This window comes from Ooceraea biroi, chromosome 1, assembly GCF_003672135.1.
Source record: "Ooceraea biroi isolate clonal line C1 chromosome 1, Obir_v5.4, whole genome shotgun sequence".
Classification (NCBI taxonomy): Eukaryota; Metazoa; Arthropoda; class Insecta; order Hymenoptera; family Formicidae; genus Ooceraea; species Ooceraea biroi.
The window spans coordinates 16,609,890-16,626,102 of NC_039506.1; the positions used below are offsets into that span (position 1 = coordinate 16,609,890).

Below are 16,213 nucleotides of genomic sequence, written 5' to 3' on the forward strand. Positions count from 1 at the left end.
TGGTTTTAGGAGACATTAACGTTTTAGCGAGGTACTGTTTGGAGCAATTGCGCCATTTGTCCTACGTCCAGCCGTTTTCTCTCGCCCACACTCTCCTTAGAATTATCGACGACTTTGATGAGTGCTCAAAACAAGACATAAACGAAGCTATGAGCCGCATATCTTACGGTAAGATGCACATCAGTTTATTCAATATTGTAGATAGACTATTTCGACGAACTGATGAAGCTGGCACGCGTATATATACGCGCGTCTGAGTCGTCTAATTTGAATTTATATCATAGAAATATTGATCCTCGAATTTTTCTGTTTTCGTAGCTACGATAATTCATCTCCCGAAAATTACTCGTCAAACTACTGTCCGGGACATGATTGTAGTATTCATAATTATGCATTCGACAGATCGATTTTTATTTATCTATTTTCTGTTTCCACCTTGAATTGTTTACGCAATCGTGAAATTTTCATTGACATCGATCTGCTCTTTTCAAAGTACTGAAAAATCTATGATTTTCGATAACGGCATATATTTAGTAACAAAATTGCCGTAAAAGTAACGATGAAAGCAACAACGAGAAACTGTTTTTAATTACACCACGGTGAAGATACATGTTCTGTAAATTTTGTAATCGAGACTAATACACAACACAACTGGAAGATATATCGGACATTCGTGGATATCGCAGCGGTCAATTATAGTTGGCACAAGTGGATCGGGCGTGTTCGTTTTCCATTCTCGAGAGCTCTGCTAATGGAGTGAATCGACTTGAATTTCATTAAAATTCGGCATATAAATATTTGAGAACCCGAGAATGCACTGTTATCCGCGCACGAACGTCCGAATAAATGACGATCACGCTCGAGATGATCGTGACACGCCAAGATAATTATGGGGGAGATAAGAGGTGGTGGTAAGGGAAGTATCAATGGGGCATCTTGCGGTATCCTCGTCTCGGAAGAAAACTTTTTGGTCCCATCACGGAAGATACCACCTCGCCGAAGAACGCGTAAACACGAGAACCTGTTTGGTATCGCGCTGTGAGATGCGCTTCAAGTATGCAAGTATCCCACGACGAGCGCGAGTCCTACATACGCCCGACGTTTTTATAATTTCGCTGCCGACTTGTCTTCTCTCTCTCTCTCTCTCTCTCTCTCTCTCTCTCTCTCTCTCTCTCTCTCTCTTTCTCGCGGAGTGATACGCTTCGCAGAAAATTTCTCGTCTGCTTTCGCACGCACGCGAGTCCCAGCGAGGATCATGTACACCTGAAGATCACATCTTTCTGCACCGGAAAATATTGCAAATGAGATACTTGTGCTGCTCGCTCAAGTTGCCAACAATTTTATACAATTCTACAATCGGAATTGTCAAGGAGCAACAGTGTCCAGATCATATCGACATTTGAAGAACGCCGTTTGTCGCTCACACTGCATTTCACAACTGGTTTCCGCATATTTCACAAAATTATATAAATAATACGCAGTGAAGCAAGTCTCAGTAGTGAGATAAATACATTTCCGGGTATCTTGCCCCGTGACGAATGTGTAAAGCGACGTGGAGGTGTAAAGGTGCGACTGCACCTCGACGATGGAACCTGCCGCTGAAGAAGGGTCATGAAGATCAATGAATTGCGAGAATCCAGCTTGAGTGATTCGTGTGGTTGGTGCACTTTATGCGCGGCTAAATCGGTACGATCGTGCTCGTACGCTCTGACGTACAAAGTAACGTGCGTTACCGTAGCCACTTATCGCTTAAAATACTCTCCGTCGAGCGCGCGTGCACGCTCCAAGTGGGAGTCGTTACCGGATATTTCTGCAATTATAATATAATGTAGCGGCGATTACACGACGTCCCTGCTGCCGACTACTAAATTCCGCCGCTGGATACCGGCCAACCGAAAATGATTTTCGCCATTGCGTCGCTGGTCTTTTCGGTCGTCACTCTCAAGGTCGCCGTTTGGAATCAGCCGATTCCAAGCGCGGAAGATTTGCAATCCCACACACGCAAATGATGATTTTAAAAGCATTCGGAAAGAAAACCGATCATTGAATCAATTCGCTTCAAGATCGACGAACACCTCGAAGATTCGAGTTTCGGTGGCAAAAAGGGCACCGAGATCGAGCGATAAATGAAGTAGATCCGGTCGTGGATTATCCCGAAGCGAGAGAAGCGGCCCAAGGCGTCGGAGAAAGGTACGATGTTTTTGCTAACCATAGCCGTGGATAATCAATGTGCTCCGACAAAACCTTCCTTCCTACCTTGTAAATCGCTTCGGTTCCGGATCACTGGTCATTTCGCCTAGAACCGTTGCGAGTTACTTTATTGGACGACCGACAATCCGCGGCGGTGCTAAATTTGTAATGTCGCACTCGGCAATGAAATTGTCGGCGATTCGTATCGCAATCAGCCACGTGACGCGCACATATCTGATCAGCCTCACGATGCAATCTCTCGTAGAAATGTCACTGCGTACGACGTAATATCTCCCGTGGCTCGCGGGCGCTGATCGCGTCTACGCGATAGTTACGTTGCTTATTTTCTTGTTGGAATTTAGTATTAAAAATGAAATGCCAGACAAATTCAGCTGCTCCCTTTCTCAACCGCGCTTTGGAATCATCGCGGCACTCGTGGATTCCCAATACTGAATTTGTCATGCATTTCGAGAAAAAATCGAGACTGTCATTTGTGCAGCTTTTGTCATTTTTAGCAGCGCATGTGCCGCATCGATTAAGACTTTCACCGTGGCAAGCACAGTGCGGATGATCAAAGCGAGTTATGTAAATGGTGGTCACGGTGAAAGTGTTAAGCCTTAAAATCGAGAATCCGTTAAGATTCGCTTAAAGTAGTCCGAAGAATATCGGTGGCACGTGCCTTCGTAGTAGAATTTAATAACAAACTCTTTACTTTTCGTGACGTCCCCCTCGAGAAGAGATCCTTCTGAGGAGGCACGTTAGTATAACTAAGAAAAAAAAAGAATCAGCACAATTTGTTAAACAGTCAGTTTGACTACCGATTGCTCTACCTAATCATTATAAATCGCTTGAGCCACCTACTGATAAAACCCAATGCCTTAGGGCTTTGTCGTTTACAGCACTTGTTTCGAGAGACTCGTAATGAGCGGTAAATGCGTACAGCACTTGTTTCGAGAGACTCATAATGAGCGGAAAATTGTCAGAACAGATGAGTGTTAAATTATTATTTATTATCTCGGTTTGCATAAATTAAGGCTTTCATTAAGACGTCCGTGGCTTTTGTATCTTTATTATTGTTAAACCAAGCAAACAGTAAGTTACCAAGTAAACGGCAATACTTATTTTATGTTTCCATTCCTTTCATATTTTAATAGCCTCTCCCGAATTCAAGAGAATCGATGCAGTTTTCGATGTTGTTTGTCCGGTCGGACAAACGGCTGCATTTAAAATCGACGCAGAAAGTGACATTCCAACGACGGTCGCACGAACGAATGATTAACAGTTTCATACGGCGTAGCGTCCAGTGCCACTTACTAACGTTACGTTATTAATAGCTGATAGCTGGTATGCAGAGCTGGAAATTTGCGCGAATGTCAAGCATACTGCGACGCGAAACTCGGCAAAGTAACTCAACTATTAACACGTCAACGTACAAATGCCAATCAAGAGATGACGAAATTTCTCTTGATTAAACGCAGACTACGATCGACACGATCCAATACTGAATATTACGCGGAGTACGAATCGATCAGATCTTATGGGGTTGCTTGACGTCCTGATTGATCGGATCAATTGCTACCGACACCTTGATGATCTCTCCAGGGCGTCTCTTAGTGAGCGTCTTGATCTATGGGTGCGCGTGTCGGACGCGCCTAAACGCGTCGGAATGATACTCCGTTAAATAGAGAGTGTCCGCACCTCCGCGCACGTGTCAGAGATTAATGACGCTCCTGCTTGCAGAGGTGAAGCGACGAGGATGCATCGCCGCGCAAGAAAGGAACGGTAACCGGCAAGGTGCAGCCACCAACGACTGCCGGTCTGCTGTAAATAATGAGTCAGCGATACTAATGTGCGCACGGCGATTGCCTTAATTGCTCGCACATATCAATGCGGTCGCCGCCACATAGTTAGCGCGAGCGTAAAGCGCGCGCAAAGTAATCGCCGCGCAACAATGCCGCCCGATTACGGCCAGCAGCCGGTCGTAAATCGAGTTGTTCTCGGTCGTTTTGACCGTCATCTTCAGACTTCGTCATCTCATCTCGCTTACCTAGAAGGATTTCTTTTTTTATTCCTCTAGGCTTCCGGTCAATCCGCTTCGAACAGCCGCTCCGTCCGCGGATCGACAACGAGCGAAAAGACGCGCGAGGATGAGAGATACGGGAACGGGCGACATCGCGATATGCGATATGGTTGGGGAAATTTTTTGTCGATCCTCGCACGTCGTGTCGATCGTAGGTGCGTGAATCGAAAAAGCTGCAAAAAGTAACGGCTGTCAGAAGCCGCGGAGCGACGCTCACGTTTTCTTGATGTTTTCTGGTCGAAAGTGCAAGGCTGAATGAATACGTGCGTTTCGAATGACGGAGGCCTTGACCGTAGCTATCTATCGAAGATCGAAAGGGCAGATACTGGCGTTACATAGAGATTATTCTTTATATTGTAATTGCAAATATGCATTGCAGCGTGATTGCGACGGCATCGTTGAAAACCCTCATAGCACGATGTTTGCGGAACACGACATGACAAGGCATGACACGTTTTTGCATGCGACGAACTGTGATGAACATGTGATCGAGCGATGCACAGAATCGAGAGAGAGAGAGAATTAACGCGTCCACGTGTGCGCGCGTGGTGCGCGCACGTACACGTTCAAGAGTTTTATTTAAGGCTTACGTAATGCCGTGCCGCGTTTGCACGAACACGCGAAACTGAATGCCACGAGCGAATAGATAATTATCGCGTTTGAATTTTCCGCGTCGGTCGCCGGCATCGCGTTCGCGACTTCCTCGATGCGCGCGATGGAAAGCGTCGCACATGCATTATTCGCACGTCGAGACGGGTTCGTCGTTACAACGGGGGAGAATCGGTCAGTTAACATTCATAATTTTATTCGCAATTGTCTATAGCTCGTAATTCAACTATAACAGCAACGTCAAATTGGCTAAAACGTTCCTTAAACGTTACGAGCGCCCTTTACAACCCTTTAAAGGAAAATGACGATTGAGCATAGAGCACTACATCGGTGACTATATTCTCCATATGTTGAAAGCATTACTTCCGCACTGCGCATATATAACACGCGTTAAAACTTTTTCTATTTTCATGTTTAATGTCACTTGCTCGTCGGTAAATTACGTGGCACGATAATGCGTCCGCATTAGCATATAATGCCACAAACCTCGACTCGTACTTTGACTTTTAAAGGTAACGTGAACATGACTTAAAATTGAACTTGTTTGTTATTTGAAGGCAACGTTCTCCTTCATTTGTTGTCAGGGTTTTTAATGTGGCAATACGCGGTTTCCGCGCGTTTTACGTGACACAGCTGGACAAAGAAAACGTACGATGATAGATATTTTTATTTTTGAGTAAAAAATGGATTCTTGGTAAAGGAGTACGCACAAGTACACAAAAACGTAATTGCGCGATTTGTTGACGTCGGGATGAACTGACAATCTCACGCGCGACAACAAAGTCTGCAGCGATACGATCGCGCCGCAATTAATTAGAGTGACTAGTGCCGTGTAATTATTCGGCTGTCAGACGCCGGCGGAGTCGTCGATTCACTTGATTGCATTGTTCGAATTAAGCAATCACGTGAAGTAGTGTCGATGTCATGGTTGCATCGTGTGTCGAATGTAAATCCGCCTCTTAAAACACTGGCCGTTGGGAAACTTGTTAGTGATGGATCAATTATCGCGATTTCATCATAATCAATTGCTCATTGCGTGACGTTCGGGATCGCAGCAAAAAGTTACACAAACCGACGTCGAATTGCAGGGTTGATTTTGAAAGACAGACCGAGACTCCAAGTCGCGAGGAACGGAGCGGAGAGGCACGACTCTTCAGACATTCAAGCACGCCAGCGTGTAAAGAGAAGTGATTTTTATGGAAAAGTTGCAGTGAAGAGGAACGTGGGCGTCGCGCCAGATTTTCTCCCAAAAATTGACATCCACGCGCGCGCGCGCGCGCGCGGCAAGCGTGACCGCGCCAATCCGTTCCGCACGACGACGACGACGACGAAGATATTTCGCGCTTCCCGCGGATTTCTCGGGAACCTGTTGCACGCGACATGTCTCCACTTTCTCGGTCCGTCTGGCAAGAAACGGGACGCGGTCACGGACGGAATTAGATGGACTGCGCCGGCAGCGATGTCGCGCGGATCTTTTTCGGTATCGTTTATAGCGAGGACTCGCGCGGCGTGCGACATTTACAACTTTTGCATACTGTTGCGAGAGCGACCACACATTTGTGTCCACCTTGGCACTCGCTCTTCCCTGGCACTCACGCGACGTGGCGTGCGAGGAGATGTCCGCGGGCGGACGCACGCGGACGACGAGGATTGCGTGCGTGCGGAGTGCCGGATGATAATCACCGCAACCCTTTTCGTGTCTAGAATCCTGCCCCCCGGAATTAACAGCGCGAGGCGAGCTGGACCAGTCGGCCGATACTCGACTTTGCACCGAGACGGGACAGAATTCGCACTTAGGGAAACGTTTGCCAACATTTGTCGGCGGTGATGTTTTCCGCAAGTGCGCGATTTCATTATAATCGCGATTCATGAAATTTATCGAGAGAAATTTTAGAGGAGAAGTGTCTCCCTCGCCGAGGGCGACCGCGTGATATTGGTTTACTCGCGTCCGTTTGATCGCGCGTGGAATTAAAGGAGCTAGCTCGCTCGTTCGGTTGTTTGGCGCGCGTGTGAAATAGAGCGAGAGATATCGCGCGAGATATAATAAATGGCGGGAGAGAGAGTAGCGCAAGTAGGAGAGCGAAATGAGAGCGAAAAAGAAGATTGATGAAATTACTAAGCAGACGCGGGCGGAATGTGATCGCGCGGAGAAGATGCGCGAGAAACAGCGGCTACGAACGGGACGGAGAACGCGCGCACGTATCTATTATATCGCAGGCACGAATACACGACGGCTTTTGATAGTTTGATAGCGCGATACGAGGCACAACGATAATCATAGAAATAAACAGATAAGTCGGCGGAGCTGTGCAAATTTACCCGTCGACCTTGGTGGCATTTCCTTGTACCGCGAGCACTTCGCCGTGCAACACTTGCCGCGACTTGCAGCTGCAGCGAAATCAGAGTCGAGTTTCAACGAACACCTTCGAATGTGTCCTTATTTCTGTCTTTTTTCTTCGTTTCCCTTTGCGCGATTGCGAGCGAGAATAATAACGATCGTGCATATCGCTCCGGGGAAGGGTGGGTAGGGGCATAATAATTCGAGTTACGCAATAGCGTCAGACGTCGTTACGACGCAGTAGACATGTCCGCGATAACGCATCGTGCGAGTTATGTTCCAAGTTTGCACGTGGCATCTCTCTCTCTCTCTCTCTCTCTCGTTCTTCTTCTCTTCTAAAAAGAAATACGAAAGTGCAAAAACCGACGCAGAAAGATAATATCGAGTACAATTGAACACACGAGACGATGTACGGACGTACGTGACGAGATCGCGGATTGATCGCGCGAGAGGCACCAAGAGAAAGAGAGAGAGAGAGAGAGATGAACTTTGCGGTGCGAGCTGCATGTAATGTCGCAATGAAGATGACGAGCGCGAGAGAGGCGCTTGCTTCTTAGACGAAGACGAATGGAATGTACGACGCAACAGGACCGTATGCGCTTTGCGGTGCATCAGATCGCGGATCGCGGTCGTAGATCGGCTTTTGCGAGCCACTGACATTTCTCATGTGTATTTGTGCGTAAATCGATCGAATACCTCGACGAATCTGCGTTACCATCTCGTATCTATAGCGCATCTACCACCGCTTCCAAATGAACATTTGCACGCCGACAAAAATACACGTGGTTATCGCACGACCGTTATAATTAACGTCAAGTTTTCCTCATATCACGTTTTCAACCGGATCGAGATCGACACGGTCGTTTTCGAATGCCGACAGTACCGTTAGAATCATGCCATTCCCATCTTATCTCTATCGCGCGTAAAAATCACGGCCCCGCCGTACGCTGCTTTTTTTCTCGATAACCCGATAGGGTGACTGTGTGATTATCGCGAGTGTCTCGTAGAAATTTCCTCGGCGACTCGATTCTGAGGAAAACTCGAATAAACGTAGCGCGGTTGTTTCAGGAAATATGCAACGAATGCGAGCCGATCATTTCCGTCGGGAAATTGTTTTCCGCAATTCCTTTTTATTCCTCGAATTTTACGAGTACTTGAGCTGAAAATCTTAGTTGATTCAGCTTGATATCAGTCGATAATGCGTTTTTCAATTTTTCTTCTTTCTCGAATCGATCCGCGTTGGTGAGCAGCCATTCCAGTGCTCGTCGTAGGACGTGGCCGTACGCGGTTGGAGCTTAAATTAGCCATGGATTAATTTCACGTGTTATTGGTCAGGCGCTGCAGCGGCACGTACGCGGCGGTGCGACTGTTCAACTTTAGATTTCTCGATTTCCTGACTTACTTATTTCCGCTTTTACGCGCCGCGATCAGGCTCCCGCCGCACCACTCCCATTTGGGCACACGTTGCAACACTTGTGCAGACATATTTTCCACTGCGTGCTCGTACGAGGATGTTTTATTTCTACCCTTGATTTTCCGAAAACATTGGGGGTCTGCAAATTAAACGAGTAACACGTCGTCAACTTTTATTAAAAATAATCCGCCTTGAAAAAGGCGATTTAAAATCGCTCCAACTAAAGCGCCTCAAGGACAGTCTCGGTGCGACACGATCGATACAGAGCTACCCCCGCGTGAACGCTCGCTCGGATGACAGGCAATAGATGAAAATTCCCGACAATTAACTAATTAAAATTATTGCCGCACGCGCGAAAGGCGCCACCGCACAAAACTATAAAGCTTTTACGGCATCGTTAATTTTATTGTGCAGACGTAACGCCCGGTTACTGTTGCGTTGTTTATTGCGTCGTGTTGTCCCCCAGCTAGCCTGCGCGATATATTAATACTCCCGCATCGATTATTACTGATTTATCGTGCATGTAGCCGGCGCGATTACGCACGTAAATCGCGCGGCAACGCGGCGCGCGTTCGCAAAATCCGCGCAGCGAGCAAGAGGAATCGGTCTCGGCGCGCCGAGACTTGAAGTGGCCGCGGGATTTGTACGGCCCTGAATTGCACATTTCTCCGTGCGAGTGAGACGGCACGACAGGCACGCACGAGGAAGAGAGAAGTCGCGCGAGTTGGAGAGAAACCGGCGCCAAAGAGTGACAGAGAAGGAACCAGTGAGTGGTTCCGGAGGATGAGGAGAGGAGCGACGGAGAAACGGATGGCGGAGGGAAGGGAAGAAGAGAAACTCAGAGGACAAAGAGGAATGGCGGGAGCGGGACGGAAGGAGAACGCGAGAAGCCGAACGGAAGCAAAACGAGAGGGAAGATTGCAATTGCAGTCTGCACGGACGAGTTAATATGTGTAACTTAGACACGGTGCACGGTGCGAGAGCGAGGAAGAAGTCGCTGCCTTTTTATTAAAGAACGGGGTACGCTTGGAGGAGTTCCGTCCGTTCGCCCGTCCATCCGTCCGTCTCTCCGTCCATCGTGGTCACCGAGCAGTGGAGTCGCACACAGAGAGAGAGAGAGAGAGAGAGAGGGGGGGGGGAGGAAGGGAGGATGAAACTGAGTCAGTCGTGGGTCGAGAAAATTGGCAATGTATGCCGTGAGCTTGCATAACCGCAAGCTGCCAGACAGAAACGGAGAACGAGGGAGAGAGCGAGAGAGAAACAGGAAGAGAAAGACAAGAAAGGAGATGGGGACAGACATGACGGGACGGAACAGAACGGGAGACAGACACGGTTGCACTTGCAGCACCATGGACAGGGGGGGACAGGGAACGGTGCGCACGTACAATCGCGCGCTTGCAGCGCGCTCGTCCGCGTCTGCGAGCAGCGGCGACGAGTCGGAGCGGCCGAAGGGGCCTCCGAGGCGCGGCTCGGCGTTTTTCCTTGACATTACGGGCAACTATGTACGTGACGGTCGAGCGATGTGCATAAGCGCATTTATCTTATCTAGCACTGCAAACGCTCATCCGGTCGCAGAGCCTATAAGATGTGCAACGCGTGCAATAACGCAGGCCGTATACTGCGTCGCGAATTGCGTCTCGTCATTCGGACAAATCTGACAGAACGTTTGACGATTGGCAATCGCTCTCGCATGCGATATAATTGCACATGCACGCGCGGACGGACGGGAGAGACGAGTACACACACTGTTGGACGCGCACGCGAATAAATCGTCGTTGTCATCGCCGCCGCCGCCGCCTTGGATGCAGGTGACGACGAGAACGATCGCGCGCATAAAGTGCAAGGACGATGTCTATATATAATGTGTGCGACGTGCGAAGCTTTTCTTAGATAGTATTCTCGAAGCTGCAACGTATTTATACTTACGCGCATGGCTCGAAAATCACGTCGCGTTCCTTTTCAGCGGTCCCGTCCTACGTACTCGAGGTCGGTCCTTCCTTCTCACGTGTCCTGTCACGCTGACAACCTGCACAGCTGCCTGAGAAGCATTTATCGTTGCACCGATGTAACGTGTATAGTCCCCCCGCATAATCACGCAGCTCGAAATAAAATTCCTGCGCGTCACGGATCGCAATCAAAGTAGATACGCGAATTTAATGGTCGCGAGGAGATACATACCTCCTATGTGTGTATCCGGGGCACACACGGGTATCGCGCGTACGCTTGTACGGGACGATATCACGAGACACGAATGTTTCATTATGCCGCACGTACGTATGTAACACGCACGTGCACGCAACGTGAATCTCACGAGTTCGTCGAGTACAGCGCGAATTAAATAATGATCTCATGCTGGTTACATCCACGCCAAGCCGAACCGAGGCGAGCATTCGATGCGTTCTAACCGGCGAATCGAATATTTCCGCGGAGATGTATGACTCGCAGTGCGTGCCTGATACACGCAATTTGTCCGTTATCGCGCAGATCGCGCTGGATAATTCACTGATAGACGGAGCGCCTACTTGTATCCGTCATTTCTATTAATAATTAACGTAATTAAATTTTTTCTTGGGCCCTTGTGTTTACGGGGCCCGACGCGCTCCTTATTAAACGCGAAAACGACGCGTATCCTCTTCATGTTGCCTCAGACTTAATTGGCTTTACATTTAAATGATTGCTCGCTCGCACGCTGTTGTTCGATAACAATGCACGCTTCACGGTCAGCTTATTCAAATCAGGAGTAACATAGTGCTGAGCTTACGCGCGTTTTATTTTTGCCGAGGAACTTTGTTTATGAGGAGCACGACTCGTATCTCGCATATCGCATAATTTACAACGCACAAGGAAATAAAGTGCGCCAAGCAAGCAATATTATTCGATGCTCCTTTCACACGGAATCGATTCGGTCTTTTTCCTTCGTCGACAATCTGCTTCGAGGAAACTTGATCAGCTCGTCATCAACAATTCGCGAAACGACGTCGGTGCCTTCTTCGTCGAGCTTCTATCAAATTGAGCCTTCCTCATTCATCCGTTAATCTCGATCTCGGCAATTTCAATTTTGTTCCGGTGACTTTTTGCTCTCCTTGGCGTTCAAAACTCGACTTTCGCGCCAGGCGGGACGGGAGAGAAGGAAGGCCGGAAAAGGACTTAAAGGCCCCGAGAGCATAAAATGGTAAACGGCCCTTTGCACGCAGGAGACATAACAGCAGGCAAGCCGATTTATATGCGCTCCTTAGCTCGCGCGTGCACGCACTTTACGATATGTAAAACCACTAGGACCGGCATTGTGCGACGTCGGTGCCCCGTCGTAAAACCGGCCGTTCGAACCGCCTCAACTTTGAAAGACTTTCGAATAATATTACAACTTTTGCATCACGCATGGCCGTTCACTTTTAACGTGCGTAAAGGGGGTTGCGTGTGCCGGTCAGGACGCCGTCTCTCGCGTTGCCCTCCCCCCGTTGCTTTATCCGTTTCGCCGATATCTCGATGTTCCTTTCTGCTTCATCAAGAAAACGGTTTCGTATCCGGTGTTATTTTTTTACTCTGCAGTCGTATAAAATAATCTGCTGAAGGATGAAGGACTGACACGGGAACAGATTTTCCCTGGACGTTTCACGGCCACTCTGCAATTTGCAAATTAATAGATTTTACCTGTCGCGGGCACAGCAATTAACATTGCAAATTACACCGACGCGGTCGAAACGGTGGACTCGCGAGGACTGCATAAACTATTTCAGCACATCTAAGTACTATGCGTTCATCGCGAATGACAGCGTTTTAGCAAATTGCAGCTTCGCGTATTCGATGCACACGCATAAGTCCGCGATGTGTGTCGCGGTACGCGGCAGATGGCTTTATGATGGATAATAATATCCTCATCGAGAAAACCGGTAATTTCAATGCGGGCAGAATGCATGTGCTCGCGGAGAGCGAGCCGTTCGCCGTTCGCCGTTCGGTGCACGCACAGTTTATCGAGGCGAAATTGCCGAGATCGGGATTAAGGGATGAATGAGGAAGGCTCAAGCAGCACGCTACCACAAACGTACGGTGACACGCACCGTAATCGCGGATAAACGAATGATCGATAAGAGCTTAACGCGAGACGCGCCGCAAAGTCGATCCGACATTGTCGATAAAACGATGCCAAGAGTCCGGCGAGCTTTATTATATTTTTGGCTCGGTATCGCCTTGCTCTCCTCGCGACCGACGTCGGAGGTGACGTCACGTAAATCCGAGCGGAAGTTATGGCGATTAAGTAAGCCGGAGAACGAGCGCGCAGCTGCAAATCCTATTCTGAGCACGTTTGCATTCGATAATACCCGTGCTCGTGGTGCTCATCGCGACGTTGAAATCATCGGTACCTCCCCCCGTACGTTTCCCATTGAATCTTAATTTTCTGCGATTATTTTCATCTGTCATGATCGCCCGCGCGATGTTTACCGCTACCGCGCTTTTGTACTTCGCACTGGCCTTTCCCGAGGACGACTTGCGCCATTACTTGCGGCGGATTCGCTTTATTATGTATAAAATTAATGAAACTCATAAGAGAGAGAGAGAAGCTTTTTACGAGCCGACCGAGTTGTACTCTTGTTTTCTCTTTGTCGAGCAGCGTTACGAATCGCTGGATCATTTCTCAAGCGCAGTTTTTCTCGTTACGGCTGCAGGTGTTTTTCGTGCGTCAAGGCTTCGCCGTGCGAGATTCGCGTTTCACGTATCGCTGTTTACATGCGAGCCAGGCGGTATTAAAAAGCCCGCTTCATTGCAAATATCTCTCGCGGAGACGGGAGGATCGGGCCCCCGAGACGAGCGTGTAACGCAAGGCTGCGCCGTAGAATGTAATTTACGAGGCAAGCGATATTTTTACGGCCGGCTTACTCGGGTACTCCACCGTTGGTCGGATTCATCTTCCCGGGTGCATCCGAGATAAATCATTCCCACATCGCGTGAATCGCGTCCGAAAGGTCGCCGAGACGCGAGCTCGTCCGCCGCGATCTCGCGAAAGGATTAATACTTTTGACCGGCAACTTTCGTACTGATTGCTTCCGCGAGCCAGCACTCGCGGCTGAATCTATCGGGAATGTAATTTCGCGTACTTATTCGTGTGTCTCTGTGTATGCGCAATAAATTTGCCCAATTACCAGATTGCCAAATGTGACTCTTGTTCTTCTTCCATTCTGCCTGGTGAAAGCGACTGCTTGCAATACGACACGGACTCGAATATGCTTGTATCTTTTAATTATCCGTTTGTACGGCAAAGACACTCACAATGTTCGATATCATGAGAGAGAAAGAGAAACTTTTTATAATGCCTCTTGTAACGAACGCGTTTGCAATTTTTCCTGACGGACGTCTGTCATTTCTTACCGTATGACTTACGCGCACCATCATTAAATGTTGGAAAAACGTAACGGAAAGTGCGCTACATCCAGTGTCTATTATAATACTTTGCACCTGCGTAATAAATGGGTTTTTTATAATGCATACCACGCGATATCAGATTATTATCCGTACACGCGTGTAGATAATTGCACGTATCTGGCGCGGACGCGTCTCGGAAAGTTTCTCGGTTATGGCCGACGTGGTTCTCCCGTTGACGGGAGTGAACGCACGTAGAAAACCGAGATCCATAATAAATCTTGAGAATACACTCTCCCTCCCTTCCTCTCTCCCTCTCTTTCTCTTCTTTCGCGAGCGGAGTTTGTTGATAATCGCACCGGTTGCCCGAGGTGCATGGCGTAAATGCTGGAGTAACCGATAATGTTTCGGACGTGCAGCCGTTGCAAAACACCACGAGATGTTGCCGCGAAGAAAATTGTTGCGCGCCCCAAGCGTGACTGCTATGCAACCCTTGGCAAATAATCCAGATTGCTGCTGGACATGCGGAACGGGTGGCGATAGCTGTGCACATACATACCGGCACATCGTACGTTTGCATCGATCTCGCACGCAATCTTGCGATTTTTTATCGTTAAATTGTTGCTTCTCCGTGAAGAAGAGCGGGAAAGGATGGGATCACTGGAGTCGAAGAATTTTCGAAGCTCCATACAGCTTCGATCATTCGTTTAAATTAAGTTAAAATTATTCTGATTAGAGTCATTATAGTCCTCGTTATTGTGTGCATATCCTTTTATTATATAAATATAATCTATACAATCTATACAAAAGCGAAAACGAGAAAATAATCGTGAGCTCGAGCTGCGATGTGTGCTGTCGCTATTGTTCTTGCAGAATGCTATTTTTCTCTCGGATGCATTATACCGAACAAGCGTTACGCAAGAGACGGTTTGCAAAATAATTCCTCAGCCCGAGATTCACGAGACGTTGGCGATCATCGTCATGATAATCGGCTGGATCAGCAACGCGCGCGATGAGACTCGCGAATTTTCGAGCATCGAAGGTGAATCTCGTCGGCTACCCTTCCCGGCGAGAAATGGATAAACGCAATCTATTTAAGAACAAGTATGCAGATGCGATTTCTCTCTAAAGTTGCCGGTGCGTGACAGATGCGTTATAAATCGCCTCGCATCAAGCATCGGCGACGATGCTTCCTCGCAATCAAGCAACGTCGCCCGCAACATGCTGAACCGCCAATTATCGGCTTTAAGTGAGAATCCTCGTGTTCGCGTCGCGAATTGAAACTGTCGCGCGGCGCGGCGACATTTAACATTCTTTTTCTCTCGGCTGTTCTTTTTTTTCTTTTCCCCCGTGGGCGTGTAATAAATTCCGCAATCTCGCGCATAATTCACCGCAATTTTCGAGCATCCTTGTAATCGCCGCGTGTGTGGATAAGAGCGTCGGATAAGAGAGTGCCCGTCGCGATTAAATAATTTAACGCGTAATTTATGTCTGTCATACGAAATTTATGCTCCGAATGAAAAGATAAAAATACTCCCCCCTTGGAGCACGTTGATAGCTCGTTTCTTTTTCTTGTCACGTGATAAACCGTAAATCCTCGTCGGAGCACCGGAGTCTGTTCGTTGAATTGATTTCGAAATGTTCAAGTCGGGTTTACGCGAATGAGAGAATCGATGCTGTTTGGCTTTATCCACTCGCGCGTTTCGCGCGATATGAAAATCTCCGGAGCGGAACGTGAAACGCAAATTGTACGCGATATCTGGCCGGTTCGAGGGAGCGCCATAGATTGGTTCGTTTCAACGGGGTGCCAGAGGCGTACCCCGGCAATCAGAGGGCAACAACTAATTTAGATCGGTTATGATGCTCGCGTAGCTCGTAACGCTCGACGCAGCGCAAGCAGCTCGGCTAATAAGGGGCCGAGAAGGACGGGGAGGAGACTCAACAGTGAACGGTATTCATTATTCCCGGCCGCGGGAGTGGTAACAATTAAAATTAAATACTGCCAATTAAGCAATGAAAGCACAAAAGCGGTAACTGTCGAGCGAAGCAGCGCGTCGCTTTGCGGCCGCGAGCATTTTACGCGGCATTATCGCGATTGCGAGCGTGGAGAATTTCCACGCGCGCCCAGCGCATCCAGCCAATGATTACGATAATTAGAAAAATAAGATATGCAGATATGCAGGAATTTTTCGCCGGCCCGCAACAGCGAGTAAACGTGCGTTCTCTT

At 48.2% G+C, this 16,213-nt stretch overlaps 1 protein-coding gene and 1 long non-coding RNA gene across 8 annotated transcripts in view; one reads left to right on the top strand and one right to left on the bottom strand.

The window, feature by feature from the left end:
- The window catches only part of LOC105274942, a 52,242-nt gene that overhangs the window by 22,568 nt on the left and 13,461 nt on the right, over nt 1-16,213 (top strand). For 5 of the 7 annotated variants that reach the window (XM_011331435.3, XM_011331436.3, XM_011331439.3 and 2 more), the window contains one exon: nt 10-168. In XM_011331435.3, the coding sequence (XP_011329737.1) occupies nt 10-168 (159 nt within the window). Of the gene's footprint in view, nt 1-9; nt 169-318; nt 3,309-16,213 lie in introns of those variants that run through there. The other 2 variants (XR_893152.3, XM_011331437.3) reach the window with 2 other exon arrangements.
- On the bottom strand, nt 5,549-16,211 carry LOC109610702. Its single transcript, XR_003406407.1, has 2 exons — nt 10,810-16,211; nt 5,549-10,669 (listed from the first exon to the last, which is right to left on the bottom strand). It is a non-coding gene; the product is annotated as an uncharacterized LOC109610702 (long non-coding RNA).